At 32.8% G+C, this 21,232-nt stretch overlaps 2 protein-coding genes and 1 long non-coding RNA gene across 3 annotated transcripts; all 3 read left to right on the top strand.

Moving 5' to 3' along the window:
* Positions 1-6,361: 6,361 nt before the first annotated feature.
* On the top strand, positions 6,362-7,134 carry LOC125201811. Its single transcript, XR_007172984.1, has 2 exons — positions 6,362-6,589; positions 6,654-7,134. It is a non-coding gene; the product is annotated as an uncharacterized LOC125201811 (long non-coding RNA).
* Positions 7,135-8,794: 1,660 nt separating this feature from the next.
* On the top strand, positions 8,795-11,347 carry LOC125206172 (ubiquitin-conjugating enzyme E2 variant 1C). The gene is made up of 4 exons (XM_048105462.1): positions 8,795-8,930; positions 9,803-9,942; positions 10,511-10,636; positions 10,986-11,347. The coding sequence occupies exons 1-4, from the start codon at positions 8,897-8,899 to the stop codon at positions 11,124-11,126; spliced, it is 441 nt and encodes a 146-aa protein (XP_047961419.1). The 5' UTR covers positions 8,795-8,896; the 3' UTR covers positions 11,127-11,347.
* Positions 11,348-12,839: 1,492 nt separating this feature from the next.
* Positions 12,840-13,686, top strand: LOC125202457 (transcription repressor OFP15-like). The gene has a single exon (XM_048100852.1). It carries the CDS (start codon positions 12,843-12,845, stop codon positions 13,518-13,520), a length of 678 nt encoding a protein of 225 aa, XP_047956809.1. The 5' UTR covers positions 12,840-12,842; the 3' UTR covers positions 13,521-13,686.
* The last annotated feature ends 7,546 nt before the right edge of the window (positions 13,687-21,232 follow it).

The following is a 21,232-nucleotide window of genomic DNA, read 5'->3' as shown; positions in this document are numbered from 1 at the left end:
ATTAGAGCATCTCCAGTGGGCGGACTTCCCCCACGCCCTTCCACTAGGACTTCCCAAAAACATCTCCTGCCACGTCACTAGGACTTCCACTGCACAATCCGCCCTTCCCGCGCGGACTTCCCGCAGTAAAAAAAATTCTCAAATAAGCAATTTACGTTTACGGAAATAAAATTTCGACACAAATACGAACGGGAAAAATTAACAACTTCATTAAAAAAAACATACATGATTCGATAAAAAAAATTATTAAAAGCAGACGTCCGCCCGCCCGCCAGCCGGAAATCCGCGGACGCCAGGTGTCTGCCAGGGACGTCTGTGTCCGCCTCACTCACTCCCAATGGCGGACGTCCGCCGCACCCTTTGCAGAAGTCCGACGGGACGTCCGCCGTTGGAAATGCACTAAGTGGTTTTTGTTTCATACTACAGATAGATCGTTTCAACCAAATTTATAGAATACATCGTTCAATAATTTGCTTGACAATTCCCCCTAGTAATATAGTAGTATTATGAGCTAAATGAGCCTACTTTAAACTAAAAAGTTATGTTTTGTTTAATTATCTGTTGTCTTTCATTTCCGGAAACTAAAATGAACAGTATAAAAATGTATTTTAAAGAAAGGTAATTAGGAAAAAGTATGTTAATGATAATATAAATGTCAATGTAATTGATAGCATTACATTATTGTAGAAACACCAAATCATAGTGGAAGAGCTCAAGATTGAAAAATAATAATCCTACTTGTAGTAAGAAATTTTCTTCAATATTCTAGGCGTAATTTTATATGTCCCACGAGTATTTTTTCTTATTTAACATAAGATTTTATGTGATACTATTATTTTATTAATTAATTATAGAGAAAATAAAATAGAAAAAATTCAGTACTATCATTTATATAGTGTGACACCACATAAAAAATGTTAATAGGACGGAGATAGTAAAACAAATACATATCGTAGCAACGTATTTGAATTAGCTATACCACCAAGACATTGTAGCAATAAAACTTTAATTACACTCTTTTTGATTGAAAAAGAAAGTGTTATTAATTCTATTGATAGAAGCAACTTAATCTCTCAACCCAATGCCCGCAGAAGCGCGAAAGAGATGACATTGACGAGGATAAAGATCTATTCGACACACTAAAAGTTGTGGGTGAGTTTGGCAAAGGATTTGTGAAGAGCGTAAATCTTCTGAAGACCCCAAAAGTAAGCAGTTGAGTGTTTTTTTCACTCTAGTCGATCATTTAGTCCTATGAGAGGCGCTGATGAGTAGTCGAAAATCGAGAAGCGCCATTGAAACACCTTCAAGAAGAGGACTCACTCGGTTTATAGACATAGTTTAGAGATGAGATTAATTATGTGTTTGATGAACTCAACTCAGCCTGATGGCAATTTTGGTTTCAATCTAATGTTTGATTTATGATATGTAAAAGATTGTTCAAGATCTTTGTATGCTGAAGTGATGTTGTAACGAAAAAAAAAACTTATTAATTTGACAAAATCGTGGAGAATTATAAATTTTTATTCCATAAATGATGCTAATTTATGTTTCTAAAGGATAAATTGTGTTGTACATCTTATCGGAGTTCTATAATGATTAAAGAGTTATTTGCCTATAAATAATTCTCAAATCCCAATACTACAAAACGAGGATCAATACAAAGTAGATAACTCATCCCAAGATTTAAAAATAGGTATGCTTTTTAAAATCTAATTCCATATTCTTTGAATGCAGTTGATTTAATTCTTAATATAGTTACTTCATACAGCCAATGCAATATTTTTTAACTTTTATAATAAAAATAAGTTATCTATATAGAGGTGATATAATGCATAGATTCATTTTTATTGCGAAAACTAAGAATTGAACTCATAAAATTACTAAATCACATTTAACTGACCTATATTAATAGAGTGAATTGTGAGAATCAACGGCTCAGCGCAACATACGAACTTTTGATATTTTTTAATTTATATTATTTGCTTGTAAATACAAATTTTTGATATTTTTGTTTTTCCTTAAGCTTTGTTTAATCCAAATACTCACTACATCAACTTTAAGATTTTCTTAATTTTTCCCTAACAAACATTTTCCACAAATTAAAGCTTATGTAGACTGGGATGTGATCAAATACAAACCCCTATATATTATACAAACTACAAACTTTCATCCTAACCGTTAATTATCACAAATCTATGATTAATAATGTGCTGAATTTTTATGTCAACGGATTTCAATTATTCTATCAACCGGGGTATAAATGAAAATTGAATTTTTTACATTAGTTATATGCATCCCTAATTTCACTCCAACCTTCCATATTATTAATAATGATACTAACGTAAATGATTCAGCCGTGTACAGTCAATATATTAGTCCCTAATTTATCTCCAATCTTCCAAACTACCAATATTCATATTTATGGAGAACAAATTTCATTCAGTCTGAACAATTATTTAAGACACATTTTGACCTACTGACAATTCATGTTGCTTTAGCTTTGACACACTTTTTCTTCCAGAATATTTTTTCCGTTGATTACGAATGTCAACAAAAATATGTATATTGTTGTCTACATCTTGTAACTATGTCAAAGTACACCCTCAATGTCTACACTAAGTACAACACAACTTCCAATGCTTGAATAAGGTATCTACTCATTTCATGTATTCAAGTTTTCAATTTCAGTAACTCATCTCCACAATTGAACATTTTCAGTAACTCATCTCCACAATTGAACAAGAATATCAACACCGTTTCATAGTGTAGATACCATTCACTAAACAGTCCAATATCATGTTTCCTGGATCGAAATACATTCCTAAGGAATACGGCCTCTACGCAAATGCATTTCACAAAATATACCATTCATTACACAATCCAATACCATGTTTTTTAAATCAAAATACCATTGTAAGAAGACCAACACCAATACATTCCACAAAATGTCAACAAAATTTCAACAACTAAGTGTCTTTTTCTATCTAACTTCAAAAGTAAATACTAATATCCAAAAACTAACATGTAGATTTCAAAAACAAATAGTCAATTCCTAAGCAAATCAAACCAACTTGCATTTCTTCTTTGCTGGTTCGTTGTTTTCCTCGATGTTGGGAGCTTTGCTCAACAAACCATTCACCTGCCTCGCATAAATTGTCCTGAAGTCAAGGGTCACGTTGATATAAGTGTTCATCATGTGCGTGAATTTTTCTCTGGCAGTGTTGAGTTGAGCAAGAAACATGATCTTGCAATACTAAAAACACCCACCTTCGATTCTAACAATATAATGTCTGGTATCATCTTTGATTCCAACACCTTCATCTGCATACAAAAAACATCCACCTTCTCGTCAAGTGGTATAGTTTCTAGATACCTATCTAATGCTTGTCATTCTGCCAGATCGCTCAAATTTAATTTCCCCAAGGGGAAACCTAAAACAAGTTCAACATCTTTAGCCTCGATCTCAACTTCAGCACTGTTAGGCAGTTTTAGAGAGCACCTTAGGTGATCAAAATGTTTCAGCAGCCAATAGGCTAAAGTCGTTGGAATAGACGTCACATCATACTCTAAAAAACCTTCGAATCCTAGCTCCCCAACCGCAGTTTTCTGCCTGTCCGTTTGAGATTCCAGGATGCACAAGAAAAACCTTCTTGTTCTCTTAATCCTAAGGTTAGATTTCTTGACTGGTTTAGGCTCTCGACCACTTTCCTTTTTGTTTGTTTCCCAGTTGGTCGTGTTCGATTCGCACTGATCTCACCAACAACAACGGTTTTACCTATGTCAACAGATATAACAATGTCAAATCACAAATTCCAACAGATGAAAAATATCAATAATCAATGTCAATGAGAACACCAACAAAACCAAAAACAATCTCAACAAACCATAAATGTCAACAACAAAATTCATCATCTAATCCCCAAACATCAATCACAAATGTCAACAGATAGACTATAATATCAATTCCAAACGTTGCAAAATATCAATGAGAACAACAATAAAACCAAAAACAATCTCAATAAACCATAAATGTCAACAACCATCATATTTCAGCCTTTAAATGTCAATCGGAAATGTTATAACACAAACATCAACACCAAACCGTTGCAAAATATCACTAAGCAATGTCAATTAGAACAAACAAATGTCAATATGTCAAAATGTCAACAGACCTCCAAAGGCACCCACAAAATATCAGTCCAAAATTTCAAATGCAATTCACAATGTCAACAAACTTGCATTACCAAAATTTCAACACCTCAACAAATGTCATCGTATGATGTTAAAATTTCAGTACAATGTCAAAAGCAAAATGCAGAATATCAACAAACCAACATCACCAACATTTCAGCACCTCAACAACACAAAAAATTTCAATGCAAAATGCATGGCAACTGAAGTTAAAAAGTAACAACAAACACAAACAATCTAAGAAAAAGAGCAGAAACTCCGGTTCACAAATCAGAAATAAAGCTTTTAACAACATCTGGAATTCTCGCATAAAATAAGTATGGCAAGTTCAGGAATACATGAGTTCGGACGAAACGAACAAATAATGAATGAGAGCTGAAATTAACTGTAAATTTTTTTAACAACAATGGAAAGCTAGGTTTTTACCCATATAATCAGAAAATTCATGAAAGTCTTTCAGAATTGGAAAAGGATCGGCATGTGCTAAGGTTTTTGGCCATAAAACAAACAAAAAAACGGAATAAAATGTCAATAGCTGTGAAAACTAGGTGTTTAGGACGGAGAATCAAACAACTAGCCAGAACAAAAATGCCACCACGATTGAAAACTAGGGCTTTGGCCGGAAATCTGACCTTTCGTTGATAACTTACACAAGTTGTCGCTGACCGAAACTCATGACACCGCTGCTTTAGAGATTATCATCGCGATTCCGATACGACCCCGCCGCCTTTGGAATGATGAACGAAGAGAGAGATGAAGCTGATTAATTACGTGAATAACAGAAGAGAGAGAACGACGCATTTATCGGGATTACATAATCTCACCATAATTAAGGATTTCAACTAATTCGTTCAGTCTCTAAAATACCCTTTATTGACCGATTTATAGGAAGCATTGACATTTTAACCAAATACTAGATTAACCGTTGATTAATTAATAATAGTGGATAGGATTAAAGTTTGTATAGTTTGTAGATAGAGGGATTTGTAGATTATCATGACCCTATATATATATATATATATATATATATATATATGGAAATTGACAAATGACAATCATACCTTTCATATATATGCAGAATAAAATGAACTACACATACTGGGAAATCTGAACAGTAAATGTGATTTGCAATTGTTTCATAGCTCCATGCATGATTTAAATATGATAATGCAATTGTTTCGCTTCTACCTTTTCAAAATTTCACTTTTGTTCCAGATTCAATACAAAATTATTTAATTAGAGGGCACTTTCTGAAATATAGACTACATATAATACAAAGAATTGAATTGAATTCACTGTGCAGATCGTAAAGTGTCTGGTGTCAGGCGCAAATATAATTCACATGTAAAACGTAATAATATAGTGGAGTAATAAAATCATACAGTACTTGTTTAGTTATAAAAAATATCTTTTCAATATGTTGAGATTCTTTGAGTTGGGTCCATCTCTTTTTATTTTTGGTAAACATTTAATTCGAGCACATCCAGTTAACTTTAAATTTTCCATTTTCTTCAATTTGGTCCGTGAATATTTATGAAATTAGGCTGTTGCCATTTAAATTCACGATCGACTCCATGTTGGTTTCATTTCTTTTGATCGATACTCATTTCTGAATTCCGAATATTTAAGTTCATATGCTGGGCAAGACCATATCAAAGTCATTTTCTTTTCTCTTAATCGTGAACAAAGAGAAGTAGTTTGTACAAAGAAACATTATTAACTCCGTCCATAAAAATTACTCCTGTTTTTTCATTCTTTACGGAGAAGTAGTCTTTGCTATCGGATCTTGAGCATAACGGAGATGGTTTTTGATATATTAAAGGTGGAAATGAAAGCACAGAAATCCAATTCAAAGAAATTGTTTTAAAGTATATTCACCGACCCATTTTCCGTATTACCTAATCACAAATAATCCAGTATGAGAAATTAAGCTAATTAAATGAGATTGATAAGAACAAAATCTGGACCCATATAAAGTATGGAAGCCGTCCAACACATGCAATAACTTCAATACCAAAACTATTAATAATGGTGAGATTGGATTCGTTAGAAATTAAGTGGTGCTTTAATGGATTTGTTACACCGTACGTATATCGGTATATGTATTGTATCTACATACACACCGACTCCTCAGGCAATCAATGCGGCCAGTGTTGTGTAATTGCAATATTTACTACAAATTTCCCATTCTTGCTCTTGGGATTTTTTCCCATCAATTAATACACCATCTCTTCTTCTATCTTTCCCTTGCAATTCAACTCAACTCAACCACACCCTTTCTCTATCTACCTCCACCTCTCACCTTAATTTATTGAGCATTAAAGCAATCCCTCTATATATACATATGATGCTACTGATTCTACTCCTAACACAACTCTCCACCACCTTAAGGCATAAGGTAATCCAGTTATACACTAACTCAATTAAACTAGTTCATGCTCATGATTTTGTGTCTTAATTAGGGTTGAAAGGGAGTAGTAAAAAGGATGAGTGTGAATGGAGCAAAGCTGGAGCTGAAGTTGAACTTGTCTCCACCGAGGACGACCTCATGCGCCTCGGTGAACCAGCAGGATGAGCAGCTCTGCTACTCAACTAGCCCGACCGCAAAGATGATGATGCTGGTGGGATGCCCTCGGTGTCTCATGTATGTGATGCTGTCGGAGGAGGATCCGAGGTGTCCCAAATGCAAGAGCTCTGTTTTGCTCGACATCATGCACACCTCTGCCCCAAAAACCAACAGGAGTTGATCCAAAAACAGAAATAAGGATCAAAGTAGAGGTAGTTAGCACTTGTGGAGCCTTAATAGTGCTGTTTTTTTTTTTGGTTTCTTTCTTTTTGTTTAGTTTTCATCCATTTCCAGTAAGTCATGGTCTCATGGCTATGCATAAGAAGAATGAGTCTAAAGTTCTCTTGTAACAAATTTAATGTAATTTCTTTCCTGCATCTTCACTCATCTTTGTGTGTGTGTGTGTCAATTCATCTTGTAGGAAGCTGCTTTGTGTTGATGAATGGAACAGTGAGATAGTTATAGTTTACAAGTGCAAACTCCACTATTGATTAGTGAAAAAGATGCCATATTAAAAAAAGTCCTAAAATAAGTAGAATGTTTTAACTAAAAGAATGGCAAATATTGGCTAATTTCATAAGCTACAGATAATTGTGTTCCAATCAACTAATTGGATTTCAAAATATCATATCAACAGTACATTACAACTACAAAGTCTACATAAGATCTCAGTTTGAAGTAGTACTAGTACGTATTAATTTGATGGTATACTTTTCCACAGAAGAGAAGTGCATGAACTATTAACATCAAGTGGTTTACCAACCAACATAATATATTAAATTAAGGCATTTATGAGCTCCAACAGCTTGACTTGACAAATCAATGACAATAACTAGTAACGATAAAATTTTGTGGACAAAGAAGCACTTATGTTAATATTATCATTATGTGCCTGGGAACTACGTAGGACGTTAGCTACGAGGATTTGTAAGAGGAGATAATTAGCAAAAATAAGGATACCTGAATAAGAGATGTCAGAGGATGAGAAGACTCCATTTGGTCCAACTCAGCTTCCCATTTAAAAAACATGACACCTAAAGAAGACTATTCCTGAGAGTGGTCTCAGTTACACCATTTCATGACCCATGCTGGAACTACCCTCCTAAACTAGGCAGTTGGCCTCACAAAGTGAACTACCACTCCGTCTCAAGGAAGATGACCCCTTCCTTGGACGGCACGGGGATTTATACAACTTTATTTTATGTATGAAGTGGAGAGAGGAAAGTAAGAGAGGGGGAATAAAGTAGAGAGAAAAGTGTTTTCAATTTTAGTAATGAGTCATCTTAGTTGTGACAAACTAAAAAGGAACGTCGTTCATCTTCAATGGGACGGAGGGAGTACTACTTAAAAACTTGTGTCTGTTGCTAAAGTCTCTATTTTCAGAGAGTACGAAAGTGAGTATTTATTAAGGATAAATAATCGATTTTGTCCTATTATTTTTTGATGTTTATCTAAATATCTCCCATCATTTAGGTGATTGCGTTTTAGTGCCCATCGTTAAATTTGGGAATTTAATGTACTGCAAAAGATTTCTATAAATCAAAATACTAACATGGCAAACGGAATTACGTGTCCATTGAATAATCAATCTGTAATTTTGTAAAAAAATCCTTTTACTCTATCTCATTTTATCCATTCTCGTATTTTATTCTTTGTTCATCTTTCCACTTTATTTCTGCCTTTTACATTATTCTTTATTTATCTCTCAAGTTTATTATCTTTCATATTTTATTCTCTCTCCTAACTTACTAAACATTATTTTCTTAAATCTAGTCCAAAAGAAATGTATCTCAGTTAATACTTTATACTCCCTAAATATAGACCAATTTCTAAATATAAAAAATATTAAATAATGAAAATGGAGTATTATTAATATCACTAACACTATTTTGACCATAATTTTTTTCTCTCTCTTATATTAAAATTCATGTAATTTTCAATTTACCCTATTTTTTTAATAGTACTTATAACAAAATAAACCATTTTATACATTTATCAATACTTTTATAAAGAGGGGGATCGGAGTATTTAAGTAAATAAAATGTTATAGAATTTTGACCTCGCCTTTCTCCTCAGATTCTACCTCTCATCTCGCCTTCTCTCTTTCGATCAGGAAACCCAAATTCCCAATACTACACCATGACTCTTGGCTCTGGAGAATCCAGCGTCGTGGGTAAACACTTCCTCTTCGATATTCCCTATATGCTATTGATTTCATTTTTTAATTGATTTTCATGTTTCTCATAGTCAATCTGCAAATGAATGTGTGGGTGGTTTCATGGGTTTAAGCCTTTCAATTTTCCGAAAGGAAGATTGCCTGAGGTTTTAGCTGCGGATCTAAACTAGGAAATTGCTCTTAATTTTTATTGTCAATATTACAGGGGTTTTGATCCTACCGAATTTTATTTCTCAAAATTATGAACTTCAATCCGTTGATATTTTGGGGAAACATTCATCGAATTGAATTTCCTCTTAACATGTAGACATTGGAAGATTTCGCAAGGCTCTGGTCAACCAATCAAATTGAATGTCTAGTGAAAATGAATGTTTTTATGCGGTGCTTATGCATTTGATATTTTCATGGTTTATTTCTTCATGTTTCTAAATATACATGTAAAGAGCTGTATCTATAAATGTTCGGTATTAGGATAATCATGAAGTTTTGAGGTTGTGGACTGCACAGTGTTTCTACTTGCTGATTTTATTGTCTATCTGTTTGATATTTCCAACCTTATAAAGACATCTCAATTTAGATTCTGACTCAATCATTAATCATATCCCAGCTAGGGCCAGTAATTTTCATGATTCTGTTTTCTAAGTGATGTGGCCAATTAAATGGTTAAGGGATTTGTTACGAAGACTGTCTTCTTATCTTACTCATGCTGCACTTAAATATCACAGCCTCACAGGTCAGGTGTAAATGGCTGAAAAATGGATCTCCCCTTACCATTCTCATGCACTTTATGCTTGTTGTTGTAGTATTATAGGTGACTATTAACTGGATCATAAAAGGGAACTGCATTATAATTAATCCACATTTTGCAGTTCCTAGAAATTTCAGATTGTTGGAGGAACTTGAGCGTGGAGAAAAGGGAATTGGTGATGGTACTGTAAGCTATGGAATGGATGACGGAGATGATATCTATATGCGCTCATGGACTGGCACCATCATAGGTCCCCACAATGTGAGAGCATCTCCTTTGCATTGACCTTGATGGTCAGATAGGTTTATAATATGATATCTTGTTCATATGTTCTTAAACGTGATTCGGCATGAAGCTAGCAGTTTGAAATTCTCATATGTGGATATGCCTCATGCAATAAACAAACTTTTCCGCTAGTGTATATAGTTACTATCAATATGCATGGTTGAATTTTTTTCTTGATCTACTTAAGGAGATTGTTTCTTAGATTTCTCTTTCTTTTACACAGAGTTTTGTTTCTATGATTCTATCTCAGACTTAGCTTAATTTGGTAGTCAACAGCCATAGTTCTAAACCGAATAGATTAGAACTATTCTGGCCATTACTTCTGCAGTAGTTCAGGTCTAGACATCAACTGCAACAAGTTATGTACATTCTTGAACATTTCCTCATCACTTTCTTATCTTTATCATCTGCCATTTTGACTTTTAAAGCTGGTTGCTGTGCTGCTAGTTTGTTAGTAGTATTAAGTTTGTAAGTTTTGATGAAAATTAAAGTTGGAGGAGGGTGCTAATTTGTTCATTTATTAATTATTATCTTTTGCTGTCAGTCTGTGCATGACGGACGCATATATCAGCTGAAGTTATTTTGTGACAAAGATTATCCAGAGAAGCCTCCCAGTGTCCGTTTCCATTCCAGGATTAACATGACTTGTGTGAACCATGATACTGGAGTGGTACATATACAATAAACTCAAGGCTAAGTTGACTCTTATTTTTTTCTCAAGGCAGAGTAATTATAGCACTATTTAGTTATTGAATGTGTGATAATAGTAAATTGATCTGGACCAATTTTCAAACACTACATTCATTCCCCCCCCCCCCCCCCCCCCCACACACACACACACCACCTACCACCCAAATCACCACAATTTCTGGAGGTGCATGGTAATCCAGCTTTTATCATGTTGGTAAGGATTGTGTATATTTCTTCATCTGGGGAAAATGTGAATGCGATGTATTGGATGCTTTTAACCGGAAAAGGCATATGCTTATGATCTATCATCTATGACATTCATGGTCCAGGTGGAACCAAAAAAATTTGGGCTTCTAGCAAATTGGCAGAGAGAGTACACAATGGAAGACATATTGACACAGCTGAAGAAAGAGATGGCTGCTCCCCACAACCGTAAGCTCGTTCAGCCTCCTGAAGGAACCTATTTCTAGTGTAAGATATGAAGGTCCTATTTGACCATATTCTAATTGATAGTTATCCCATTGTCTTAAGATGGTAGTTGTATGGAGCAATGCCTGAAAAGCCTTCTCATATCTACTATCCTGGATTCGAATATTTTACCCTACTTTATACTCTTTCTGAACATGTTGGGATAGTCAGTAATGAGACTTTTTTTTGTGTGAGAAAATCAATGAACATCATACTATCATAACTCTTGTGTTCTTGAATGCTTTTATCTGCCGCCGTTACAGATTCCACATCTTGGTAATGTCATAACTTGTAAATAATTTTTGAATTAACTTCACTACTTCGTCAAACTGTGCAGCTTCAATTTTATTTCATGTTAAATGCCGTATGCTTTTATTTAATTTCCCTATGATTTAATGCACCAATAATGTAGCTTGATTCAATTTATGATAACGTTGTATATATGCGACATTCATAGCTGTTATAAAACCAATCTCTTATTGGCCATAAGTAATCAAAGCTTCATCAGTTTCGGTTGCAAATTTGATCCCTCATGAATGTAAATGGAGTACGATTTATACCATTTAATGGTATCTAACAAATTGATGCCGACAAGGCATCGAGATCACCGGAATTAAAGGGAAGAGAAGTGGAGAATTAGAATTTAGAGAGGCTATATGCTATTGCATAAAAAAGAAAGACTCGATCTATTAATAAAGTTGCTAACCTATATATGCGGTTCGACTCCTAATATGATTCATGAAAGAATTGATAAAGAAAACTCAAAAAGTAACCACATAAAATAAAATAATAAATATTTGCATGTTTGCGTTTCTGGTGTTGAGGTCGGCTATGAGATGATATCTTAATCCTTATCTTCTATGATTCTATCTGCATGTTCTTAGGATTAGATATAATATTCTTATCTTCTATCTGAAATTGAATGTGGTAGGATTAGATATCCTATCACAAATATTAGTGAAGTCATGAATGCCAAATATTAATTTAACCCGAAGATTTCAAAACTGCAGAGTAAATATGTTGGTTGGAAGTGAAGGTATTATAGTATATCCACTGAAAGACCTCCTTAATTCTAAAACTTAAAACTAAATTGCCAAACTATGACCTAATTAAAACCGATCCTATAAGGCTATAAGTCTCAGTAATCTAATGGTTTGATTCTGTTTTGTTATAATTATTCTTTAATTAACTCACAACACACTTAATTATCAGTAAACTAGTACAAATTTGTTATAAACTAGTACACTTAATTATTTCCGAAATTTGAATGAGTTGAACATTAATCTGACATTTCTGAACCAATTTCGTCATGAGACGATCAACAAGTAGCTATTGGATGTCCATATTCCTCAAACATTTTTTATTTCATGTCAAAATTCACACTGAAAATCACGCATACAACCTTGCAACAAAATAAGTATATTTATTTACCGATCACTATGTGACCAAAATCTGACAGGTGTCCCAAGTTTGTAAATTATCCTAATTAATAAGTAATCGTAGAGGAACTAATGATGAAAATCACTCACGTATAAATTAATTAACTAATTACTTTGCTTCAGAATGACCATATATTCTTTTAAAAATTTGAATTCAATCATACTAATATACATATCCATGATATTTATTTAAAATTGAAAAATTTTTAGAAAGATGACAAATAATGGGAATTTGAATGTGTAGACCCCACTAGAACTCCTCCAAAATCCATCTTATTAATGCTCATAGTAATACACACCAAGAAACAAGGCAGCATTTCAAACATGAAGTTTCCATTTTCCTTCAAATCCAACGAAGTTGCATCTTCGCCGTCATTGTTGTCGTCGTCGTCGTCATGGCCGTGGCCTAGCTGCTCCACCACCCCCAGGACAATCTCTTTCCGCGCCGACGACCAATTTGCTACTGCCACTCCGTACGAATCACTCTGCCCCGACCAAGAATCCGTCATTATTAGCGGGCTGAGATCGGAGCGGCTCTTCTTCGAGCCTGGCGCGACGAGTTCCATACTGGCGGAAGCAAAAACAATTGAAGACGGAGAAACAGATGAATCGGAGAGCGTGGCGGTGGTGGTGATGGATTCGATGAATCCGTTTGTCGATTTCAGGGCTTCGATGGCGGAGATGGTGGAGGCCTGCGGCTGCGGGGTCAGAGATTGGGAGTTTTTGGAGGAGCTGCTGGGGTGGTATCTCAGTGTAAACGATGAGACCAACCATGGCTACATAGTTGGAGCTTTTGCGGACTTGCTTATTCATGAACATGAACAAACTTCTTCTTCTTCTCTCTCTTCTTCTTCTTCTTCTTCTTCTTTAGCTGCTGCCAATTATTCATTCACTTCTCCTCTCTCGTTTACTTCGTATTCCACTGAGGAAGACATCAATATTATTGTCCACAAATAGTACTAGTATGATTTTTTGTTATCTTCACTTTTTTGGAAATGACAGTTAGTTATGGTTGGCGACTCCGTCTTCTAGATTACTGTAATTTTCGGTAGTGGTTGATGAAGATGACACTTGATTTCTTGTTTTTACTGTCTCAAAATAAGAATTACTCGTACTAACTTTACTTTTTTCCTTTTCGGGTACTTTGCCTTTTATATTTAATTAAAAAGGAAATACAAAAAATTATCTTCCTTTTGGAGTAATACGAGGCTAATCACCTTATAGAATATCAGAATAAAATTAATACCCACCCCATCTCATACAAATAGGCTCAATTTCCTTTTTTTTCATCCCTTAAAATTACTCTCTCCGTCCGTGAAATATTGTTCAGTTTTGTCATTTTGGTCCGTACTTTGAAAAGTTGTTCACTTTACTTTTTTTTTTTTTTTTTTTTTCTATTGTTAGTAAAAGGACCCTTATTCTACAAACTCTTTCAACTCACTTTTCTTCACATTTCCTAAAACTCGCATCGAGTCAAACTTGGTCAATATTTCATGGACCGAGTGAGTAATTCACATCCTTTTGTGAAAAAATTTCTTTTTCATTTTTACTACTATCATTTATGAATCTCGCCATTCACTATTATTTCAATTATTTTTTCTCATTCTATCTAACTAGTCCAATTAAATATTAAAACTCATGGCATCTCCAAATGACGTATTTTTATAAGTAGGAGAGAGTAATCTCAGTTTCTTAGTTGCCATGTGCCTAATGATAGTTAAAATAAACATAAATTTAAAAACTGTGCTGCTAGTAACTTATTTAGATATATTCATCCCCGAATTCACAAACACAACTTTTGCACATTAATCTGTTTTATTCGCGTAGCCATGGATATTATAGTAAAAGTAACATATTTTTTTTAATTATTTTGGCCACTTTTTAAATTTACTACTTATATCGAATTACTATGGAGTAGCATTTTAATCATGTGTTTTCATCAATGCATATTATCTAGTGGAAATATATAAAAGTGCCCACTTTTGGAAACCTGCAAAGCTAAAGAATATGCATGGCCTCTAACTGAGTTTATTCCTTTTTGGTAATGTAATAAAACATAGGAAAATCCTATAATAAGAGGTGGGTAGTTTTTTTGATAAAAGTTGCTGCTACAAATGACATAGGTTTAGAATTCAAATTGCACAGTAACTATCATTTGACAGCAACAGTACTAGTGATGGAATCATTAGGAGGTGTCCTCTTCTCCTCTCTGCACCAATTATTTTAAACCATAGAAAATACCAAATCTCTAAAGTATCTTTGTACAAGACAAACAAGCAGAATCAATAACTTTATGTATTTACCAAAATGAAATTAAGAATAATACTTGGGGTAATCCTAGATAAATATGAAAAAGAGAAATGGAGGAAACAAAAAAAAAAGCTACATTCCATAATTTCCAGTCATATGCATGTGTGTGACTGTTTATGTTAGGCAGTTATGAAATGAAATGAAAAGACAGGAGCTACATATATTATGATCAAATAATATACTACTCCATATTTAATCAATTATTAAGGGTGAAAAGCTCCTTTTTCCCCACATAAAAACAGAAAAAGAGTTTTTGAAGGTACACTATCTTTATCAGGCTGAAGCCATTTCAGTCATTTTCTGTCTGTGAGAGATGCAAGAAAACAAGTGAAAAGGAAATTATTCTGTGAGAATGTTGCTGGAATTCATTTAATTTTTGGTGGTCCATTCATTCACGGTTTAGTTTGAATCTGCATATGTTTAATTTTTTTTACCTCCATTCTCTGAAAACTGAGAATGGAGTTTGATAACTCCAGCTAAATGATGTGTTTGCACTTTTTTATATTTTCGAGTTTTAATTTTTTTTTTCAGGTTGTTGGATTCACTATTATATTTTTTGTTAAAATATGTGCTTTTGACAAAAAAAGTGTAATTTAGTTGCTAAGATGTGTTCCCTTTAATTAATAAGTCAGAACTTGGAATCACAATAGTCTACTTCCAGCCACATAAATGAATGATGAACCATTATTGTTTAATATAGAATCTTGTATTATGCTAACATATATAGTTATATTTACCAATTGAAAGAAAATACTACAGCCAACCATTCTTAGGGGATGAGCTCTGGCAGGCGATTTCAAAAAAATACTACTCATTTTTCTAATTTTTTTGAAGCTAATAAATAATAATAACTGAGGTGTCACAAGTGTTGTGTTCTTTTTGGTAGAAATGGAACCGTTGGTTTTGGATTTTCTAGACTTATAAGTTTGAAAATAGCATTTATTTATATAGTTCATTTTTTTTATTTCATGTTGGGAGAGAAATAGAGAGAGTTTTTCATACTTGGACTTGAAGACTTTTAACTCAAATGAATGTTCATCAATAACCACATAGGATAACCAAAGTGTGTAGCAGCAAAATTAACTAATTAACTCGGTGTGCAATTGCCAAATAACGTTTTCTACTCTATTAGTATTTTGGATTTTGCAATACCATTGAAGATACTATCGGACTCAAAATGATTGATTGTGAGACCGAGAATATCATTCATCCAAAAGAAACTCATGCTATACCTTTAATTCTAACAAAGCATGTGTTGTAAAATGGTGCCATTCAATACTCTTATACGCCTCCATAGTTTAACCAATAGAACGAAAAGAAAACATGTTATCAATATCGGATAAAAAGTTACTGGTATTAGTTTTAATGGAAAAACATTACTCCCTCCGTCCGCGAATAGGAGTCCCGTTTTGCAATTTTAGTCCGTCCGCGAATAAGAGTCCCGGTTCACTTTTACCATAAATGGTAATAGAATCTCATCATCCACTAACTCATTTCACTCACATTTCATTTAAAAATAATATATATAAGTGGGACCCTTATTTCACTAACTTTTTACCACCCACTTTATGTAATATTTCTTAAAACTCGTAACGCCAAGAAATGAGACTCCTAATGGCGGACGGAGAGAGTATATGAAAAACTCACTTTATAAAATAGTTGGGCCCTACCAGCTTGTTGGATTCAATGTTGGAAGGCCCATCAATATTACCATTCATTTTCAATACGTCACCATAAGTTGATTTAAGGTCCACTATAAGGCCCTATTTGGGATAATATAATAGTACAAGCCATGTTATTTGGTAAGAAATAGTACAAAGCTATTGATTGTTTTACATCACGAAGTTCTATCTTAAATTAAGCTTATATAATAAAGAGAGTAACGCATAACTAGACATATTGGTTCCAATAATACTTTTACACGTGGAATATTTTTTTTAGTGTATTTGTCAATTTTCCACTAATTATGAACGACGTACCTTCATTTTCGAGGAAAAGGAATAAATCATCTTAATTCGAGAAATGTTTGCTTAAATTAATAAATGTCGATTCTTCTAAAAACGTCCAAGTTAAATTAATACAGTTCCGTCTATTCTCACAGAACTAAATTAAACTAGAATTAATAGAACTCAGTTAATTAAATTTAAACGAATATAGTAATATCTAGAAAGAACAAAATAAGAGGTAGTGTTTTTTACGTTCTGCGTCAAATTGTAACCTTAGCTTAGACCTAATAAAGTAGTTCGGACCACACTAATTTCTTTTGTACTGGATTTAAATTGTTACTTTTATCCATGTTTATCACCACCACTTAACAACTACTATCAGTCTCATCACTTTCACAACTGTCAGTTTTAATAGTCAAAATTGTCAATTTTATATTTATAATAATACTCTTATTTTTATTTAACTACTCCTATTACTTTTATTTATAATACTAACTAAGACAGTTGTCATCGGAAGATCACTTTTTACTAATTTAAAACAACCTTAATCCTAAAAGAATACTCCCTCCGTCCCGACGACACATTGCTTAACCGATACAAAATTTTAGAAGTTATTGGTTAAAGTATTTAATTGAATGAGAGAAAAAGGTGGATGTAAGTATTAAAATAGAAAGAGAAAGAAAAATAAATATTTTAATAGGAATGATAAAAAGTGGCTATGTATTAATTGGAGAGATAAAGTTTTCAAAAAAGAAAATGTATCATCTTAGTTGAGATAAACTAAAAATAAAAACATGTTATTTTAAACGGGACGGAGAAGTAGTTTACACGATTTAAAGGCCCCACAATTTAGTCATAGTGCTTTTGTTTTCTACTATGAAGCATTGATCAAACATGATCATTCACTTAAAACGAGTGTGAAACCAAAACAAAACCTACAAAACCATCAATAATAATAATAATAATAATTTATTATTAATATATAGTATTATTATTTGAATGCGGAATTTGGACAATTAATGATAGGGTCCTATCGATTCGAAATACTGAGTTGAAGGGGGAAAATGGTGGTAGAGTAATTATTACTGCGTACTCTTATTACCCAATTCATTTTGAAACTTCATTTTCCGAATAAATGCTGTAGTTTATTGTGTTTGACTTTACCATACTACTTCTTACGAAAATGTAGCCTTTATTTTGGTGACTAATTAATTCTATCCGCATTACTTTTCAATAATATACTACGAGATAGGATTCTCTTAGTCCCTATAATTATATACTATAGGTATGAAACTATTAGTCCCTACATACCCCTCACAATTCTCACAAATCACTTTCAAATTATCAAATTTAATTTGGTCCATTTGTATCTCATAATTAAATATATAATGTGTTTAATTTATGAGATTGAATTACACGACTCAATCCAAGATCACTACAAAAAATTATTTTTTGAGTGAACTAATACATATTTAGGCTCTATACTAGTCACAACGCATGATTGCGGTCATTATACTTGCAAAATATAATTTTTGGTATCCATACTTGTACTTATGCATATTTTAAGGTTCTTTTTACTTTTTGTTATTTTTTCCTTACAAAAACACCGCCAAATAGACAGAGGGCAAATTTATACACTATTTCTCTCTTTCCTCCTTCCTTTTCCCTCTTTCCTCCTTCTCCAGTAGCACTGCCTTCCTCTTTCTTAGCTTTAGCTCCTCCGGCAGTGAATATTCTACCGCCTACAACTTTAAGTAGCTCGTTCGAGAAGGTGATGCTTTTCAGTGACCTCATGAGCGTCATTGCTATACCTATATGTCTACAGTATCAACAAGATACAATAAGGACATGGGCGGCACTACATGTATAAGGGGGTGGATTTTAGCCCCTAATGAATCTATTTTTTAAACTTTTTTTATTGTAAAATTTTAAAATTTATTTATATTTTATACATAAAAAATTTTGTTAATAATCTAAATTACCTTAAAATTTGTATCTAAGTAAAATTTTTGAAAATTTAGTTCCTACTTACCCTTCATTTCTATGTCCGCTACTGCATAAGGATAAACAAGATTTAACTCGAGATTCTATATGACCAGAAGCTATGATTTCACAATGGCAAACAACTTTCTATGGATTATAGTATCACTAGAATGTTCGAAATATATAACTAATGTTGATTTGTATTCTTTTGCAACCACAAACTCCACAATATCAACTCAAATGTTCTGCAATGTTCTCCTGAAACAGGAAAGAGGGAAAAGGAAGAAGAAGGAAATAGAGAAAATAATGTACAAAATTTTCCTCTATCCAATTGGGGGTGCTTTCGTTCGAAAAAAATGCCAAAAAGTGTAAAGAAGCATAAAACGTGCACAAGTACAAGTATAGAGACTACAAATGGTATTTTGCTGGTATAGGATCTGTCGTGACAAGTATAACGCCTAAATATGTAGTTCACACTATTTTTTAAAGACATAAAAATCGAGATGCACTAACTTGCGTTCAAAATTTTTAAAAACTAACAACAATTTAGAATGCAAAAGAAAACGTTCCTAAATTAATGATAAATTATCTTAACATTTTGTTTTTTTTGGACACTTCCATTTGCGTCCTCTAATTTTAGTTGGGACACTAACAATAATGACGTTTTTGAAGCGATGGTAGTATAATTAGAAATACAATTATCGTCTTTATTAATTACATTTAAAAAGTTCTTAACATTTTTTTAGTGGATAGATAATTACGTGAGAATTAGTGATGGCCAATCTCTTTCAAATAAAATAATCTCATAACAAAATCATATCTTGATATTTTTTTTATAGCAAACAAATACCACCGATATACTATAGACGATAATTAGAAATGGGTCATAATCCCGACAAGAAAGAAAATCATTTCCAGTTATAGAAAAAAACAACTAAATAGTTACTGCAGTTAATCTCAGAAAATACAATCATTGTTTTCTTTGAATGCCAAAAACAAAGAAAAATGAAAAAGAACCCTGCCAAGAACATTAACTGCTCAATAATACATTGTGCAGAGATAAACCCAAAACCCCACAATTCAAGCTGTGAAAAATGTAGTAAAGAACAATCACCAGTACAGATTGTCCAACTCAAATACTCCGCTAGGTCATATATTTGTGAAATAGTAAAATTTAATTAATTCAATTTCGATCCAGACAAATTTTAGATTTTCTATATCATTTTGTTTCCATAGGGACATTTAATTTTTTAATGTTTGAATAACATACAAATTTAATTTTAAATTTTCTATACCCTACTTTGAATAACCAATTAACCGGAACAATTAATTATTAACTTAAAAAGTAAAACAAAAAATAATTAGTTATACTAACACACAAACTAATTGCACAGCATATAAATATATTGTAAATGTTTCAACACAATATTCTAAATCGTATATCGTAAAAAATCTTCAATGAAAGTTGATATAGTATATGCTATTGGAAAGTAAAAACGGTAATGATTTTGAAGATAAAATAGGGAGTTATTGAACTGATGAAATGATCAGAGCACTCGATTTCCGAAGCACAAAATATATGTTGACGTGAGAGGGAATAGATTCAATAGTCTGAAATTTGGATATTGTTGTTTTTTCTCTATGATTAATTTAATACGTATCAGTAAAATAAATGAGCAACTCTTCATTTTCGTTGTTAATGCATATGTACTGAGGCAGATATACATCACATCATCTGTAATTCTTACTCTCCATTTCCTTCTCAACCATACAAATCTATCACTACTTCTAGTATTTTGTATGATATGAAGATCTGATAGATGGAAATAGGTGTGTGACAATATTAATGAAGTATTAAATTAAAAATACATGGATAAATTTATACATAATTTATGCAATTTGTTCCTAGTCAATTTATCTTTCCTAATTTGTGTTTATCATTTTCCATTGAGAATCTAAGAATCACACTTTTTTCTATTGTAGTCGATTATCGTTACAATGTTGATTATTTGTGACTATGAAAGAAATCTCTGCAAAAATCTGAAAATCAGAGAAATGAATTGTGTAATTATATCATGTACGTGCTAGTATATTAGGAATAAGTTGATAGATATAGGAATTAATTAACTACCGTGAAAAGAATATCACAATCTCACCCTTTCTGAATAAAAATAAAATAAATCGAAAGTAAAATTTCTCATGACATTAATTATTTCATGCCATTAGATCAAAAAATTCCCACGGTCTTGATTTTGTAATTGTTAATATCTAAATCATAATTATTTTTTATTGCATCCCATTATCAATAAATTATTCTTATCATGAGAATATTTTTCAGTTCATAGATGGCATTATCAGTAATAAAGCTACACATTTTATGCTGAGGGTCTAAAAGAATACATTTCATAGCTTATTTAACAATATTTGTTT

The sequence above is a fragment of the Salvia hispanica genome, chromosome 1 (genome assembly GCF_023119035.1).
Source record: "Salvia hispanica cultivar TCC Black 2014 chromosome 1, UniMelb_Shisp_WGS_1.0, whole genome shotgun sequence".
Taxonomy (NCBI): Eukaryota; Viridiplantae; Streptophyta; class Magnoliopsida; order Lamiales; family Lamiaceae; genus Salvia; species Salvia hispanica.
Note: the sequence above shows the minus strand (reverse complement) of the source record. Positions and strands in the feature narration are given on the sequence as shown.